The sequence below is a fragment of the Salmo salar genome, chromosome ssa02 (genome assembly GCF_905237065.1).
Source record: "Salmo salar chromosome ssa02, Ssal_v3.1, whole genome shotgun sequence".
NCBI classification, from domain to species: Eukaryota; Metazoa; Chordata; class Actinopteri; order Salmoniformes; family Salmonidae; genus Salmo; species Salmo salar.
This window is the reverse complement of record NC_059443.1, coordinates 28,778,947-28,798,269: the sequence shown is the minus strand read 5'-3', so window position 1 is coordinate 28,798,269 and position 19,323 is coordinate 28,778,947. Positions and strand designations below refer to the sequence as shown.

At 45.1% G+C, this 19,323-nt stretch overlaps 1 protein-coding gene across 2 annotated transcripts in view; it reads right to left on the bottom strand.

Moving 5' to 3' along the window:
* The window catches only part of LOC106579397 (E3 ubiquitin-protein ligase znrf2), a 78,651-nt gene that overhangs the window by 14,509 nt on the left and 44,819 nt on the right, over positions 1–19,323 (bottom strand). For both annotated transcript variants that reach the window (XM_045701661.1, XM_014159250.2), the window contains exon 2: positions 12,238–12,333. In XM_045701661.1, coding sequence (XP_045557617.1) covers positions 12,238–12,333 — 96 coding nt within the window. The remainder of the gene's footprint in view (positions 1–12,237; positions 12,334–19,323) is intronic.

The window sequence follows — 19,323 nt, the reverse complement described above, 5'->3', positions numbered from 1 at the left end:
GTATATGAGAGAGACACAGAGAGGGACGGAGAGAGAGAAGAGTGAGTGAGAGAGAAAGAGAGAGAGAAAGAAAAAGAAAGTGAGCGAAAGAGAGTATATGTGCAAGCAAGAGTATGTGCAGTGCAGTATGTACAGTATATTCCCTATATAGTGCTTGCTCTACAGTATATGGGCCCTTGTCAAAAGTAGTGCACTATAGAGGGAATAGGGTGTGATGTAACCAGAAGCTACAGTTCTTCATGATCTGAATAGGGTGTGATGCAACCAGAAGCTACAGTTCTTCATGATCTGAACAGGGTGTGATGCAACCAGAAGCTACAGTACTTCATGATCTGAACAGGGTGTGATGCACCCAGAAGCTACAGTACTTCATGATCTGAATAGGGTGTGATGCAACCAGAAGCTACAGTTCTTCATGATCTGAACAGGGTGTGATGCAACCAGAAGCTACAGTACTTCATGATCTGAACAGGGTGTGATGCACCCAGAAGCTACAGTACTTCATGATCTGAACAGGGTGTGATGCAACCAGAAGCTACAGTACTTCATGATCTGAACAGGGTGTGATGCAACCAGAAGCTACAGTACTTCATGATCTGAACAGGGTGTGATGCACCCAGAAGCTACAGTTCTTCATGATCTGAACAGGGTGTGATGCAACCAGAAGCTACAGTACTTCATGATCTGAACAGGGTGTGATGCAACCAGAAGCTACAGTTCTTCATGATCTGAACAGGGTGTGATGCAACCAGAAGCTACAGTACTTCATGATCTGAACAGGGTGTGATGCACCCAGAAGCTACAGTTCTTCATGATCTGAACAGGGTGTGATGCAACCAGAAGCTACAGTACTTCATGATCTGAACAGGGTGTGATGCACCCAGAAGCTACAGTTCTTCATGATCTGAATAGGATGTGATGCAACCAGAAGCTACAGTTCTTCATGATCTGAACAGGGTGTGATGCAACCAGAAGCTACAGTTCTTCATTATCTTAGTCTATGCCGCTCTGACATTGCTCGTCCATATATTTACAGATTCTTAATTCCATTCCTTTACTTAGATTTGTGTGTATTGGGTATATGTTGTGAAACTGTTAGATATTACTGCACTGTCGGAGCTAGAAACACAAGCATTTCACTTCACCCGCAATAACATCAAATTAAAATTATTTTACAATACAATGTTCTCTCTGATCTGATTCCGAGGTGATAAAATTGTTTTAATTTCACTTTAGTTAGAGTTACAGGGACATAGATATGTGAGGTAGCATTGGTTCTTAAATGGAGTTGAACCTAAATCCATGGCTGAGCGTTAGTGACTCAGTGTGTGTGTGATTTATCGGTGCCATTAGTCATGACAAGAGCTGAGTGTGATGTAACCTTTAAGCCTGCTGGAGCTGCTAACTGTTGGGCTCTAGACTCCATCCAATAGGAGATCAGTGACAGGGCAGCTGCTGTGGTGTGTACTGTATGTGTTCAGCTTAGCCTGGACTCTGTTTCCACTGCTACAGGAATAGACCGGGGCTGCATAGCTCCGGAGACCAGCTGTGTGTGTGTGTGTGTGTGTGTGTGTGTGTGTGTGTGTGTGTGTGTGTGTGTGTGTGTGTGAGAAAGATTTGGCACGGTGTGTGTACGTGCATGGTAAACAGAGCTAAACAGCAGTGTTTCTGGTGTACATGACATTGGAGCGGTGGGTATGTGTTGGGCTGCAGGCAGCAGGCTGCTCAGAGCTGAGACTGGAATGGTCAGTGCTTTAGACTGGATTTATGACATCCTCTCAGTGACCTTGACAGAGAGGGAGGGACAACACACACCGTGCACAGCACCACACACACACATAACCGCACATACACATTGTGTGTACAGTTAACTGCCAAAATAATGGAAACACGTGAGTAAATGAGGGATACAAAGTATATTGAAAGCAGGTGCTTCCACACAGGTGTGGTTCCTGAGTTAATTAACATCCTATCATGCTTAGGGTCATGTATGAAATGCTGGGCAGGCCATTATTTTGGCAGTTATTTGTATATACTTGTATAACAGCATACAGCATTGTTGTGTCCCAATCCAAAGGCAGCTGCCTGCAGCCTATTTGCTTAAAAAGGCACCTACCTTTGTTGGTAGCATTTTTGTCAGAAGGTAACTGAAAAGGAATCTAATTTGAGAGGGGATTTGAAGCCAGCATCACGTGATAACGCATAACGTTTGTTTATATTGTATCTACTGTAGTAGCGTGAACAGTACAAAGCCCTATGAGATCCTCAAAAGGTTATACAGCTGCACCATTGAGAGCATCTTGACTGGCTGCATCACCACTTGGTATGGTAACTGCTTGGCATCTGACCGCAAGGCGGAGTGCATTCGGCCCCAGTGAGCTCCCTGCCTTCCAGGACCACTATACTAGGCGGTGTAAGAGAAAGGCCCTAAAAACTGTCAAAGACTCCAGCCACCCAAGTCATAGACTGTTCTCTCTGCTACCGCACGGCAAGCGGTACCGATGGGTCTGGAACCAGCAGGACCCTGAACAGCTTATATCCCCAAGCCATAAGACTGCTAAATAGTTAACCAATAGCTACCCGGACTATCTGATTGACCCTTTTTGCAATAACTCTTTTGACTAATCACATACGCGGTGCTGCTACTGTGTATTATCTATCCTGTTGCCTAGTCACTTTATCCCTACCTATATGTACACATATACCTCATTTGTCGAACTGCTTTGCTTTATCTTGGCCAGGTCGCAATTGTAAATGAGAACTTGTTCTCAACTTGCCTACCTGGTTAAATAAAGGTGAAAAAATAAATAATAATAATAATAATAATTTACCTCTTACCCCTACACATCCACTCTGTACTGGTCAGGCAGGTCACCCGTGATTCAAGTCAGTATTTGACGTACATCCATGTCTGAGGACGTTGAGAGATGACATGGAAACCGGCTACTAGGGGCAACAATGATCGCTGTTACCTTCAAGTTGGTATGTCGGATAGGTGTAAGCATCTGCTTATGGTTCCAAAAGTTAACCCTTACCTTAACCATTCAGAGTTAATGCCTAACCTTAAGAATTCAGAGTTAATGCCTAAACTTAAGAATTCAGAGTTAATGCCTAAACTTAACCTTGGAACGATACAGAGAAGTAACCAAACACTTAGAAATGTGATATTTGAAACGACTTTGAAATTTGACATCTGAGAAACATGGATGAATGTCTAATTCTGACGTGAGACTGTGAGAGCTAGTTGGTACTGGTACCCTGTGTATTCAGCCAAGATATCCTTACTCACTGTGTATTTATTCCTTGTGTTATTATTTTTCTATAATTTGTTTTCTTCTCTGCTTTGAAGGGCCTGTAACTAAGCATTTCACTTAGTCTACACCTGTTGATTACGAAGCATGTGACAAATAACATTTGATTTGAAACGGACTAGCCAATGCAGGACCTTGGAGTGATCAGACCAAAGCACCAGCAGGGTATCAGACAATATATCAACATGACCTCTGACACTTTCCGACCCAACCCAGGTCAAGACTTCCTCTGCTCCCTTCCTGCTCTGGTTCCCTCAGTAGGGGACCTCAGCAGCAGGGTGGGAGGGGGAAGTGTGCAGGGTAAGCCTTCTTTCCTCCACCTGTTTCCTCCTCCACCTGTCCTCCTCCCTTTTATGATAACAGAGTGCTTTTCTCTCTCTCTCCTCTGCCCAGACTACAGCCCACAGCACAGCCCCCCATTTATACTGAACAAAAATATAACCGCAACATGCAACAATCTCAATGATTTTACTGAGTTAGAGTTCATCTGAGGAAATCAGTCAATTTAAATGAATTCATTATGCCCTAATATAAAGATTTCACACTGAGCAGGGGCGCAGCCATGGGGGAGCCAGCCCCAGCCAATCAGAATGAGTTTTCTCCACAAAAGGGCTTTATTACAGATAGAAATACTCCTCAGTGTCATCAGCTGCCTGGGTGGCTGGTCTCAGACGATCCCACAGGTGAAGAAGCCGGATGTGAAGGTCCTGGGCTGGCGTGGTTATACGTGGTCTGCGTTTGTGAGGTCGTTGGACGTACTTCCAAATTCTCTAACATTAAATTCTCTGGCAACAGCTCTGGTGGACATTCCTGCAGTCAGCATGCCAATTGCACATTCCGTCAAAACTTGAGACATATGTGGCATTGTGTTGTGTGACAAAACTGCACATTTTAGAGTGGCCTTTTATTATCCCCAGCACAAGGTGCACCTGTGTAATGATCATGCTGTTTAATCAGCTTCTTGTTATGCCACAACTGTCAGGAGGGTGGATTATCTTGGCAAATGAGAATGGGGAGGTTGGGGTCTGTATGGGGAGGTTGGGGTCTGTATGGGGGAGGATGGGGTCTGTATGGGGGAGGGTGGGGTCTGTATGGGGGAGGGTGGGGTCTGTATGGGGAGGGTGAAAGCTTTTCATGCAGAGCTAATCATTGAGACCCATTGAGACACTCCTCTCCTATTCCCTTTAAATAACACACCAGGGTTTCTTCACAGGATGGTGTATCTGTATGAGATGGCTGTGTGTGCCCTAGAAAAGCCTGTGTGTGGGACATGCTTGTTTTACTTAACACTCCATCTGTATTATGCCTGTTGATGGCAGTAGGATACCTGGACAAGACAAGACAATACAAGACATGCATGCAGTCTATACTTGTTTGCTTAAACAAAGAGGAGACAGTGGCAATGTCATGTGTTTCAATTCCAATAGTACTGATTGGTATGGTATGAGAGGATGGGGAGGAGGAGGGACGAGGTAGAGGTTGGGGGAGGGAGGAGAAGGATGATGGGGGAAGGAGAAGGTGAGAAGGAGGAGGAGGATGATGGGGGAAGGAGAAGGTGAGGAGGAGGATGATGGGGGAAGGAGGAGGTGGGAAGGAGGATGATGGGGGAGGGACAAGGAGGCGTGGGGGCTATTAGAGACGGTCCTTGAGGTGCACAAAGCAAACAGCTCAGAAGCACATGAACATGCTGATTAAACACTTTCAGGATGTGTGTGTGTGTGTGTGTGTGTGTGTGTGTGTGTGTGTGTGTGTGTGAGATAGCGTGAGTGAGTGCTAAAAGTCAAAGATTACAGCTTCTAAACTCTGTTAGTGCGTGTTGTCTGGACTGAGCTCAGCTAGTCATAGTCTCAGGACACACAGACAGGGAAAAGGCTCAATCAACATTAGACTACACAGGCCTCATAAAGACATTGTTAGCATCTCCCTCTACACAGACCACTGGCCACTCATTTCAATCACTTCCCGACACATGCAAGCAGTTGCACGCACGCAGGCACGCACACACGTGCACACACACACTAACCCTCGTTATCATGCGCAGCTGATTCACCATCTCTGAGTCTAACGACAGGTCAGAGGTGTCGTGATGGAGGACCATGTTACTGTGGTAATGGGGTTGGTGACGTTAGCGCGTGTCATGGGTCATCTATATACCAGACAGACACAGAACGGATGATTAGCAAAACAATCACTGGAAAAACTGGCTAGAAACTGTAGGAAGAAAACGTGACACTAAGTGTCTGCCCCAAATGGCAGCCTATTCCCTTACTTTTGACCAGGGCCCATTTGGGACTAGGCCTAATTTAAATCATGGGCGCTGACCAAGAGAAGGAATGGCATATTAATACAGTGTATTATTAACCTGAATGCACTCTAATGTAGGCGACAGATAAATATCATCATCAATAGTGTTCAGAATGTATTCTACTTCTCTCAAAAACACATTATCTACACCAATGTGACTGCATTAGGCTAGATAACGAATAATGTCTAGTATAATACATTCCCTGCATCCTTTCTCTACCCAGCTCATACACAGAGAGCACTAAACCATGGCTAAAGATGAATATAGACAATCCCACAGGATCAGTGTTGAGCCTCCTGTCATTCTAAACAGTGAACACAACACACCACTGAGTCCTGAGTCTAATCCAACAGCACAGAGCCTGGGCCACTCTAAAGCCACATGGGCCACTCTAAAGCCACATACATACACACACACACACTCACACATACATACACACACTCACACATACACACACTCACGCATACGCGCGCACACACACACACACACACACACACACACACACACACACACACACACACACACACACACACACACACACACACACACACACACACACACACACACACACACACACACACACACACACACACACACACACACACACACACACCGAAGTCCTGTCTGTGTGTCACGGGCTGGGCAGGAAGCCCCTATAGGCTAATTAAAGTAAGGACAGGGAGATAAAGCCATGATGATGAGTCACTGTGGACAGGTATCGATTAGTCCCTGCTTTTCAGGCTCTTCTGTAATGTTTTTGCTGAAAAGGAAGTTGGCAGTAAGTTGGAATGTGGAGAGAGTCCCAGCAGAGAACCCTGCTCTGACACTGAGCCAAGAGGACCAGCTTTAACATGCAGGGCAGCAGGCAGGCAGGCATACCCAGAGAGGGAAAAGAGAGGAGAGAGCAGAGAGAAAGAGAGAGGGGGGAACAGAAAGAGAGCCAGACTGCCCATTTAATCAACCAGGCCAAAGCCAGCTGCACTCTCCCCCTCAGCCAGCTGCACTCTCCCCCTCCACAGCCTTGTCAATGCCTGCAAAGAACCACAGGGCTGGAGTGTGGAGTGTGGAGGCTGGAGACAGCCCTCTCTTGGCGGTGATCAGAGAGTCTGTTGGTCTGACAGATAGAGATAGATAGGCCACATTTTCTACGGTTTGTTCCATGTTAGAATAGGGTTTCACTGTTTGATTTATGGTAATATTGTACCATGATTGAGACCTCCCACCACTCCTGTTTTTCTCTGTTATTCTTGGTTGGGACATGGTGGAAATACAAAGTTACAAAAGGGCGTGAGAACCTGTGTTTTGATCTTCTTTGCTGATGGAAAACACCTTTACTTGTGTGTGTGCATTTCCATGACTATAGAAATCACCTGCTGAGAAGGCGTCTAACAGTTCTGTGCTCACTAGTTTCCCTGTCCTAGCATTGTCTCCATCTATAGTACACTACTACAGTACACTTACACACTATTCCCTAATATACTAATACTAGCTAGGCTACCCCTGCCTTTCCCTCTTAGGTAGACACACACACAAAATGTCCCCCTGCCCCCCTCATAAAAAGACAGACAGACAGACAGACAGACAGACAGACAGACAGACAGACAACCAGTCTCCATCACTAACAGCAGTACTGCAGTGTTCTCAGAGTTCAACACCAACACCCCTCAGCAGCAGTACATCTGGCAGGCTACTGTATTGTGTCTCTATGTGAGTGTGTTTTGTGCTGTCTTCTCCCTGAGTCGTTAGTACAGTGTCACACAACACAGGACTATGATACAGTAACACACAGACAGTGAGGGGGCTGGGCAGTAAATGCAGTATCTGGAGTGTCCAGTTTGAGTGCCTGGACTGTGGAGGGAGAGTCCCCTCTCTCACTATCATTGGTTGCTCAGGCCTACTGCTACTTCCTGTTTCCTGGTCCAATCAGAGTGTCTCAGGAACAGGAGAGTGTAGCGTGTTGACGTGGCCCTCTTTGGGTATAGCGAGTGCCTTCCCCCTCTCTCTCCTGTCCTACACCCAGGTTCTGTTATCTCAGGTCGTAAATTCCTGGAGGAGACTCTCCCCCTGGCCATGCAGAAGGAGACACATAGAGAGAACAAAGGAACTTCTTCTACATCACAGAACTGAACAATATCCATGTTTTGGAGAATGTGTAACCGGTCGGTGGAGAAGCCAGCTACGACCGGGTCCGTTTTGTTTCATGTTTGTGACCTCATGAAAGACAATACAGCCACATTACTATAACTCTGTTTATACAGGTGCTTCCATTATGAGGTTTGCGTCTAATTATTGTATAAAATGAATGCGTAAAGATGAAACTATTTGTGAAATGATGTAATGATGTTAATGTGAGAGAATTGTATTCCCTTTAAAGTTTAACTAAGTCATTGGCCCACCCCCATGAACACAGACATGATCTGGCTCATGGGACAGCCCTTTTCTACTGTTCTGAATAAAACCCTCACCTAAAGAAATCCTCTTCAGACCATGCATACCTCGGTCAGCTGAGGGGCAAAGGTTTGAGTAGCGACCACAAAAACCTCAGTTTAAGCTAAGGTTGTAATGGTTGTTGAATTCCTAACCATACCACGTGGAGCATTGGCTACACGGCAGGAAATGGTTAGGGAACCTCCCCTATCATTTCCTTGTAACCATATCTACTGTTTGTTTGTTTATGCATTTCTGTGATTATTTAGTTAGTTAGTAAATAAATGATTAAGACAATTGGTGTATGGATGATTCATTGTAAAGGCTGGGTTCGTGCAGATAACCAACAATTTACGACATTTGGAATGAGACTAATGTGAGGTAAAGAATAATTAATTAATTAATTAGAAGACTAATTGATCAGATATTAAAATATCTGAAGAGTTTTATTAGGAAAATTATAACTTTGTAATCTGAAGATTTTCCTTGGTGCCCCGACTTCCTAGTGAATTACATTTACATAATAATAATAATTACAGAGAATTGATTTGATAAAATAAGTCTTCACTTTAATGATGCCAAAGACACGACAGTAGGTAGATATTTCCTAGGGCGTGGGGTCACGTCATGTGACAGGGCTGTAGAGTGGTCCATAGGATGTCCTGCTGCAGCTCTGCAGCTCTGAGCATACCCTTCCCCTAGCACGTCTCTCCCACTGTGTGTGTGTGTGTGTGTGTGTGTGTGTGTGTAAACAGAATGCAGCTAGGTCCTCCCTGTCTGCAGTACAGTGGGGGGCATACAGTATGAACAGCATCACATTCTGTATGTATGGACGGGAGGGCAAGAGAGAGAGAGAGTACAGAGAGGGAGGGAGAGAAAGAGAGAAGGAGAGAGAAAGAGGGCAAGAGCGAGAGAGAGAGGGTAAGTGAGAGAGGTAATGGGATTCGCTTCGGGAGTAGAGCCAGTTGTGTGAAAAAGAAGCTTCCTCTCTCGCCCTCTCTTTCTCTCCCTGTCCCGTACGGCAGAGGAATAGAAGAGGTAGAAACACAGAGCTGGCTGTCAGAGTGGTGCTGAGAGAGGAGAGAAGAGAGGAGAGGTAGAAACACAGAGCTGGCTGTCAGAGTGGTGCTGAGAGAGGAGAGAAGAGAGGAGAGGAGAGGTAGAAACACAGAGCTGGCTGTCAGAGTGGTGCTGAGAGAAGAGAGAAGAGAGGAGAGGTAGAAACACAGAGCTGGCTGTCAGAGTGGTGCTGAGAGAAGAGAGAAGAGAGGAGAGGAGAGGTAGAAACAGAGCTGGCTGTCAGAGTAGTGCTGAGAGAGGAGAGAGGAGGAGAGGAGAGGTAGAAACACAGAGCTGGCTGTCAGAGTGGTGCTGAGAGAGGAGAGAAGAGAGGAGGAGAGGAGAGGTAGAAACACAGAGCTGGCTGTCAGAGTGGTGCTGAGAGAAGAGAGGAGGAGAGGGAGTGGAGGGCTCAGTGATAATCTCTCCTGTCCAGCTCCATTACACTCCTCCCCACATGACTGATGAGCCAGACCAGACCTGCACAAAGGGAACACTAACAATCATCTCTCTCTCCATATTCAGACACATAAACATACACACTCTTTACTAAAACTGTAGACTAGTGTATCTCTCTCTCTCTCTATTTTCCTTTTCTCTCCCCACCACCCCCCTCTATCCCTGTCTCTCTCATACTCTCCCTCTCTCTCCAAACACAGAGATTAGCTAGAGAGGAGTGGAGAGTGCAGAAAGCCTGGAGGACAGCATAGGACACAGTGCTCAGGAAGAGAATGACTGGCTGAAAAGGGGCTGTCTACAGGGGTACCAGGGCAGGCCAGGACGGGGAGAAACCTATTCAGAGAAGGATGGGAGGGGGGAGTAAAGAGAGTGAAAGTCATGACTCACCACTCATACCCCAGCCAGTCTTCTCTAAGGTCTATTAACATAGTAAATTGGCTTCCATTACTGGAGAATGTCATCTCCGATGACCAGCAGGTTTTTTTTTAAACGCTGTTGGGCTGTTTAAAACCTGGGGATTATCTTTAAACAGCAGCATTTGTCCTCTCTGTCAACTGGGTGTGTTAAAAAAGCCCTTCTTCAGGCTGAGGGAGACAAAACAAGCGGTTTAAAGTCCACATGACTGATACATCTGTCTGGGGCTTGACTCATACTTGGTCTCTTGTGATGCAGGCAGGCAGGGGAGAGATTGTGTCACAGACAGCACATAAACACAGACAACCACAATATCAGGAGTGAAGCACACACACGCAAACACACAGAACGGGCCACCACCCCTTAATTCATCCCCCCACTGTGTTTGATGATGGATGACTTTCCCTCAGTCTTGTTGATGCATGAGAAACCAGGTCTACTGACCTTCACCCATCATCAGCCCAATGCTGTTACATCACAGTTGCACTAAAAACAAGCAGACACAGAGAAAGTGCTGCTGCCACCCTTACCCACTCCTGAGCCATGATGAAGGCCTGTTTGACTAGGCTTTTACAGCAAGTCACTGTGGACTGAAGCTCCATGATCCAATAATATAACAGTTATAGAAGTGTCCAGAATTTGACCTCTGCTGAAAAATCTAATATTGGCCACATGAGCTGCCAGAGGCATGTGAGAGGACTGCTCAGAGAAGAAAAACAGACACATATTATTGCATCAGAAGTCGCTATGTCTCAGTGTTGAATGTACACTGGGCTATGTTGTTGATGTTGAGGAAGACATGGAGTATACAAGAGCTAACAATACATTTGTGTGATTATTATTAATCTTATCAGTAAACTTCAGCCAAATGGCCTTCTATTCCCTATTTGGTACACTACTTTTGCCCAGGTCACATAGGGCTCTAGTCAAAAGTAGTGCACTATATAGTGAATGAGGTGCCATTTGGGACGTAGACAACATGCAGTCATTTGTTTTCTGACTAACTGAATCCTACATGCTGACTTAGTGCTTAGAAGGGGCCACTACAAACTCCTCATTAGGGCTATTAGGCAATGACTTCCAGAGCCTGGGCCCAATGTAGGAAGTATTTCCCCATAGAGTTGGAGTGGAAAAGAGAGGCAGGGAGATACAAGTGTGTGAGGCAGAAATGACTCAGCCCTGAGTGTGTGTGTGGTGTGTGTGTGGTGTGTGTGTGGTGTGAGTGTGGTGTGAGGTTTGTTTGTGTGTGTGTGTGTGTGTGTGTGTGTGTGTGTGTGTGTGTGTGTGTGTGTGTGTGTGTGTGTGTGTGTGTGTGTGTGTGTGTGTGTGTGTGTGTGTGTGTGTGTGTGTGTTGAACTCTGCTTCTTCTCAACCAGGAATGTAAACAGGGCTAAAAGTAAGTTGGGGGGCTCCAACTTTCCCCTCTCACTGCTGTATCCTAGTTTACATCTCCCCTGCAGAGATTACAGTATCAAATACAGGACATGTTTTCACTGTCATTCACATAAACACTGTCCACTTAAGACTTGCGACCTGCTCAGTTTGTTTATGAAGATATGGCCCATAAATCAATTGGACCAGTCGTCAGAAAGAGATTAAGAAACCACGGGGAGATGCAATTGATTAGGAAACCTTAGATTACAATTATTTATGGAGTAGATCACTCATAACCATAGTAATATGACTTGTTCTTCCATTGAGCCCCTACCCAGCCTGTTATGATGTACTTGGCTGTGTGTTGGCATCATAGTAATTCCACTGTGTGTTTATATAGACTGACAGTGTCTGAAAACGTGCAAAGGCTGATTAAGGCATTAAAGCGGCAACACAATGGGAGACAAATGAAAGATATAGAGAGAGAGTTTGTGTTTGAATTGAACTGCAGCGAGAGGAGAGAGTTATTTTGATCAATTTAGGCAGACGGTATTGGACAGATCAGGGAGTCCAGTGACCGTCCCCTCTGTAACAGATCTGCCATAAAACGCTGTCTTGCCATTAAGATTACACAGACACAGAGCTAACACCTGCCGTGACACCAGTCACATTAGTCACTGACGGGGAGGAGTGGTATTTTAACTGTCAAACAACAAGCAGCTCATTCAGACACTGTCTGACAGCAACCATGTTGCAATAAATGAGCTTGTCAATGAATGTCAGACGGCCACGGCAACATCTTGTCTGGCCACACACACTAAGCCCTCCCCTTCACAAGCACCAGTTCAGCAAAGGAGAACAGTCTAGGGGTAGAGTTCGCAGTCTTACCGTTATACGTCACTCTGGGTTTGGTCAAGCACATGACGATGTGTAGATCTATCTCATCCGTGGAGACGAACTTGGAGCAGACAGGACACATGAAGCCTGCATGGAGGGAGAAGGGAGGAGGAAAGGAAGACAAAGTGGTAAATATCAGAAAACTAATTCTGTACAGGGTAATCATGAAGTACCTATACTGTTACCATAACACAGCATCCCACACCCGAACCCCTCCACCCAGCCATCACAACATTCTCTCTGACATTACAAACTGAATTCGCCCTATTACATTCTCCTGCAATTACATTCTATGAGTCACACTCAATAATCTCCCTGTGATATTAACAGCAAATATGAATTAAAATGAGGTGATATTTAACACTGATTACAAAGCTTGTCTTGACATTATCACTATGATGCAGCAGATTGCCGAGACGCCCTTTAAACTGAGATTATTCATGATCGTGTTTGGTAGCTCTGCACTAAACAGTTAACACAACTAGACAGCCAAACAGACTGACAGACAGGGTTAATGTTGTTATCGATGATGTGGTATGATAACGTGTGGTTAGTGTAGGACTGATTACACTATTACTGACTGGACTAGCAGCTGGGCTTATGACAACCACCTCTGGTGGGAGTGTGTGCATGTGAGTGAGAGTGTATGAGTGAGTGTGTATGTATGTGTGTATGTATGTATGTATGTATGTATGTATGTATGTATGTATGTATGCATGCATGCATGTATGTATGTATGTATGTATGTGAGTGAGTGAGTGAGTATGCATGTGTGTGTGGGTGTATGTGAGTGAGTGTGTGTATGTCTGTGTGAGTGTGTGTGTGTATGTATGTATGTATGTGAGTGTGTGTTTGTGTGAGTGTATATATGTATGTGTGCGAGTGTGTGTGTATGTGTGTGTATGCGTGAGTGTGTGTATGTGTGAGTGTGTGTGTATGTATGTATGTGAGTGCATCAATATTAACACCTGCTCACCATCCATCCCTCGAGTCCAGCCAGGCCAAACTGATAACAGCCCTTTCCTGCTGTCAATGACCAAAAGCTCTTTGGCCTCATGGGTGGAATGTTATTAATAGTTTATCATTTCATCATTAATAAAGATAATTTCTAAAAACCAGACAGAAATCTGGTGTTTCTATGTGAAAGATGTTCTATTTCAGTCTTCTGTGATGTATATAAAGTGTAATATTGGGATGCAAACTCACAAGTTAATACATGTCAACTCTATATCTGACATGATACAGGTGTCTTCTTTTTAAAGCCCATAACCATGTGTGTGAGGTGGATACTTTGGTTTCAAAGTAGAATTGTTTAAGATTACCAGAAAACACCCTGTGTGACCCTGATTTAGCACACTGAAGTAAAAGGCTAATGCAACATTGTGTGTGTGTGTGTGTGTGTGTGTGTGTGTACAGTATGTGTGTGTGTGTAGTATGTGTGTGTGTGTTTAGTATGTGTGTGTGTTTGTGTGTGTGTAGTATGTGTGTGTGTGTGTGTGTGTGTGTTTAGTATTTGTGTGTGTGCTTGTGTGTGTGTGTATTGTACGTGTGTGTAGTATGTGTGTGTAGTGTACGTGTGTGTGTGTGTGTGTGTAGTATATGTGTGTGAGTGTGTGTGTGTGTCTGGACTGATCGAGTCTGTCACCTTGGTCTACAAGGCTCCTGGTATAAAGAGATTATTCAGCCAGTGGCCAACAGGTTCTCACCTCAAGGCCCTGTCCCCTCTGCCTATCATACCCATTATATCCTGCAGCTCACTATAGTATACACGGTGTGTGTGTGTGTGTGTGTGTATTGTACGTGTGTGTAGTATGTGTGTGTAGTGTACGTGTGTGTACGTGTGTGTGTGTGTGTGTGTGTGTGTGTGTGTGTGTGTGTGTAGTATATGTGTGTGTGAGTGTGTGTGTTTGTCCGGACTGATCGAGTCTGTCACCTTGGTCTACAAGGCTCCTGGTATAAAGAGATTATTCAGCCAGTGGCCAACAGGTTCTCACCTCAAGGCCCTGTCCCCTCTGCCTATCATACCCATTATATCCTGCAGCTCACTATAGTATACACTGTGTGTGTGTGTGTGTGTGTGTGTATTTCCAGATTATTTCCTGTAAAATACATCCATATAATATACGAGTCATCCTGTTGTGTGCATGCAAACAGACCCACAGGCACATTAACCAGGTTTCCATCTAACCATTTCATGCAGAAGAATTACCTGTCGCATAAAAACGACAGTCATGTCGGTACAATTTGATACATTAGGACAGACCATTTGTTTGTTCCACAAGGTGGGATCTTGTGTCGGTAAAATGAATTATGTGAGAAATGGCGTTGGTAATGCCTTTATGTGCAAACATTGATATAATAATCATCATATCGAAATAAACGCATGATAGGCGCCCACCGTCACAACGTGAAAAAGCATTTCAAGTTCATAAGCAGATGAAATAAGTTATGATGTACTTCACATTGTGGTTAGGTGCATGTAGGCTATTATTTCAATGCTGTTGACATAATGATCGGTGCTTGGCTGCCAATTCTTAAATAAAATGATCTCGCTCTTATCAATATCTAATCATATAACCCCCTGTCCACTTTATCAGCCAAGTCTTGTCTAGAGAGAGAGCCTGAAGCAAAACTAGATTGTGCATGTTTGTGTGACAAAACCACCTGTAGTTGAAATTGTGATTGAAACCCATGTAACTTAAGTCTTTTAATTGGTACATGGGAACTTAACTGCAGAAGTAATTTTTGAGTGCACTTCGTCATCACGCAGCCTTTTGTCCACAACAAGTGGTTGGGACATGCACATCTTGTTTATATGCAGATTTTAGAATATTCGTATGAAAATCTGTCTCCAATTGGATGGAACCCCAGCTATGGACATACACACCAGGATGACTGATGTATTACGAGGATGCCCTTTCCAGGAAATGAATCTGGAAATACTCAGTCACAACACACACCCCTGTAGACCCTGCACTCCTACAGGCAACAATCAATCTCTAGCCCAACTCAACTCTGCAGGGGGTACAGTTACGTCTACAGATCTGAAGACAATACTGTAGAAAATTTGGGGGGGTAGCCCCATCATAGCTGGAGCCCCATCTGGGACTCACCTTAACCATTAGACCAAGAGGTCCGAACCTCTTGGCGAGGTTGCTAGGTGTTGGGTTAAGGTCGCTACATTACCCCCTTTCCTTCGGGAGAGCGTGTCCCCACACTTCTCTTTACCAAGTCTCTCACATCACATGTGCACGCCTCTTCAATGGCTTCACGGGCGCAATCCCACTTCTGACACCAATGTGTGTGTGTGTGTGAGTGTGTGTGTGTGTGTGTGTGTGTGTGCGTCCGGGTATTTTCAGAATAATTTCCTGGAAAATGCCTCTTCATAATATATGACTCATCCTGGTGTGTGTGCGTACAAACAGACACCAGTGTGTGTGTGTGTGTGTGTGTAGATATTGGCTGTACTAAATGCTAATCCCTTTCTGTGGGGAGGGTATTGGAGAGGAGGAGAGGAGTGTCCCACTTCCAGCAGGGACTAGAGGAGATAACAAGAGGTGAGAAATTCAAAGCTGATCTACTACACTACTCCCTCAGCATAAGCCTCAACAGACCCATTCAAATTGGGAAAGCAATCCTCCTCTGACTAACTGAGGGGGTTAATCATCTCTCCTTTACTCACCTCCTCTTCCCTCCCTCCATTTAGACACCAAGCTGACACCCTGCTGCTCTGGCACAGCAGACTAGCAGACGAGGCAGACCATGACGGGGAGAAGGGCAGCTGTGACCGTCTCTGTGTCTGCCCAGTGCACACAGAGTAGGGAGGTGTACTAGCATGGTATGTCTGCCAACTAGGCCTATAGGGCAGAATGGAGCACAGTGGGACTGTAGTACGGCCTGTCTGGCCAGCTGTAGGGACTAGGGGTCAGGTCCAGCCAGTCTGGACTCTGGATGTACTGAGTCAATACAGACCATCTAAAGGTGACGCAGACCGTCACATACTACGTGTTTAGTCTGTCTGTATGACTGTTCACCTGACATCTCCAGCCTTCGCAAGAGAAGCTATCTATCTGTCTGACCACATGCAGCGTAATACAAACCCAACACGGCTGCTTGCTTGGTGTTAAAGGTAACACACTCCTATCTAATGACTGTCCTTTGTGTGTGTATTTGTGTGTGTGTGTGTGTGTGTGTGTGTGTGTGTGTGTGTTGATTTGTGTGTGTATTTGTGTGTGTGTGTATTTGTGTGTGTGTGTGTGTATTTGTGTGTGTGTGTGTATTTGTGTCCTCTCTTTGTCTCTGGGTTATTTACTGTAAACCATGGCCACAGGAGGGGAGCAGCTGCATAATAACCAATGACCACATCAACACAGAGCAGGCCAGGGCTAGATCCAGGACCAACGGCCAGAGAACAGCAACTCAAACTTCTTACACCAACACACACAGACCCCAGTACTCCTACAGGCAACAACATACATCAAGCCTAACTCAACTCTGCAGAGAGAGAGAGAGAGAGAGAGAGAGAGCGAGAGAGCGAGAGAGCGAGAGAGAGAGAGAGAGAGAGAGAGAGAGAGAGAGAGAGAGAGAGAGAGAGAGAGAGAGAATAACAGCTTTGGCAGCTAGTCTACATCTTTTCTCTGGGTAATTCGATTTCAGGGCTCTGATCTTGCGTCATGCTGCATATAAAAAACATACATTCTCAGATCACGGTGTTGTTTAATTGACTGGAATTAAATTCAATTATAAGTGAATGTTGAGAGAGGGACATTTAATTGAAGGAATGACTATGGAGGAATGGAGGAGAGCTGAAGTGGAACCTTTATCTTGATAAACAGACTAGAGTTAGTGACATCATCAGACCAATAACATGAGGTGACAGTTTGACAGTCAGATAATCAGCATGATAAAGTAATAAAATGATGGCAGGCTATAAAAGCCAGAGTTGGTATGCATGGCCTTAAGGGTGATGACGTTCACACATCAGCCTGATAGAGCCCATACAGGATGGTGGTAAGGAAGAACCCCCCGTCCCCTCTTTTATACACATGCTTAGTCGAGGTTACTAAAACATTGATCTCAATATCATATTTGGTCAAATACAAGTAAAGGAACAGAACAGAAAACAAAAAGTGGAAAGTAAAAAACATCCTCAAGCCAATGTTCTGAGAGTCAGTCAGTCCCATGGGAAGAGGAGAGAGGCCAGCTTCCATTTGCTCAGTGGAGAGGCCAGCACCATTAGCTAAAGGCAGATAAGGAGAGAAGGAGATGATGAGGAGGAAATGGGGAGTAAAGGAGGAGATGAAAGGAGGAGATGGGGAGTAAAGGAGTAGAGGAGGAGATGAGAGGAGGAGATGGGGTAGAGTAGGAGATGAGTAGAGGAGGAGATGAGAGGAGGAGATGGGGAGATGGGGGGTAGAGGAGGAGGAGGAAGAGATGGGGGGTAGAGGAGGAGATGAGAGGAGGAGATGAGAGGAGGAGATGAGTAGAGGAGGAGATGAGGAGATGAGAGGAGGAGATGGGGAGTAGAGGAGGAGTTGAGAGGAGGAGATGGGGGTAGAGGAGGAGATGAGAGGAGGAGATGGGGAGATGAGGAGATGAGAGGAGGAGATGGGGAGTAGAGGAGGCGATGAGTAGAGGAGGAGATGGGGAGTAGAGGAGGAGATGAGTAGAGGAGGAGATGAGAGGAGGAGATGGGAGTAGAGGAGGAGATGAGAGGAGGAGATGGGGAGTAGAGGAGGAGATGGGGAGTAGAGGAGGAGATGAGTAGAGGAGGAGATGGGGAGTAGATGAGAGGAGGAGATGGGGAGTAGAGGAGGAGATGAGAGGAAGAGATGGGGAGTATGGGAGATGAGAGGAAGAGATGGGGAGTAGAGGTGGAGATGTAGCAATGTCACATAGATCATTGCATTTAATTTTCGACAAAGCCGTTAAATGAATACTCTCCCAAGTAAACAAATACTAATGTCCATTCATATTCAAATATTTGGTACTGCAGCAACAAATAGCATTAGGAACATCATGCTCTGTTTTGTATTAGGAACCCCTTCCTTATCTCAGGATCTCCTATAAGCCAAACCAAAGTCCTGAGTCAGCATCGATCCCATCTAGCCCCCATCCTCGATCTTATTAAATCCCCTTTATGTATTACATTATCCCTTTATGGATCGGCAGGCTAGCTCTAAATGGGATGGTGCGCGGGGCCTGGCCTGAGAACGTCCTTCTCCTCTCACAGCCTTGCAGCGCTATTGTCACTATTTCAATAATTTATTTTGTTTTATCTTTAACTTTGCATTGTTGGAAAAGGAACCATAAGTAAGCATTTCAAGTTCGAATTTCATTGATTCGACTTGTATGTCACCAGGACACCACACACACACACACACACACACACACACACACACACACACACACACACACACACACACACACACACACACACACACACACACACACACACACACACACAGAAGAGTGGAGAAGAGGTCCAGTCCTCCAGGGCCCCAGTCCAGCTTTTTCATCCTTGTCTGTTGACTATGGTATGAAGGGACAATCACTACATCTAGCTCCTAAACGGTATGACATTTGTTGTAAAACACATCTCAGAAAAAGGAGAACCCCCTTTCTCATGGGCTGTTACAGTCTTAAAATAAAATGCAGAAATAGAATTGTCTATGGTAAACAACAGCTTGTCATGAGCACCAAAACAATCCTTGTCAAAATGTCCCCATCCTTGTGATGTAGGTACCCATAATCAGTCACCAGACTAACACGCTGGACAGGACAGCCAAGCAGAGACAACCAACCTGACGATGACAACAAAGATGACGCAACACACAGTCAGTCTTTTAACCATCAGATTATTGCATGAAGAGACTAGGTTATGTTATTTTATTTCAACGAAAAACCTTCAAAACGACAGGATTTTATGATGATACTGAACAGGGACAATGTCGTCCTATTCGTACAATATGCTGTGGATTATTTTCAAACCTCACCAAATACATAGTGACAGCAGCCTAAAATGTGGACTTTTCCATATTTATCATCGGCGGCCTAAAAAGCCTTCTAAAAGCCAGT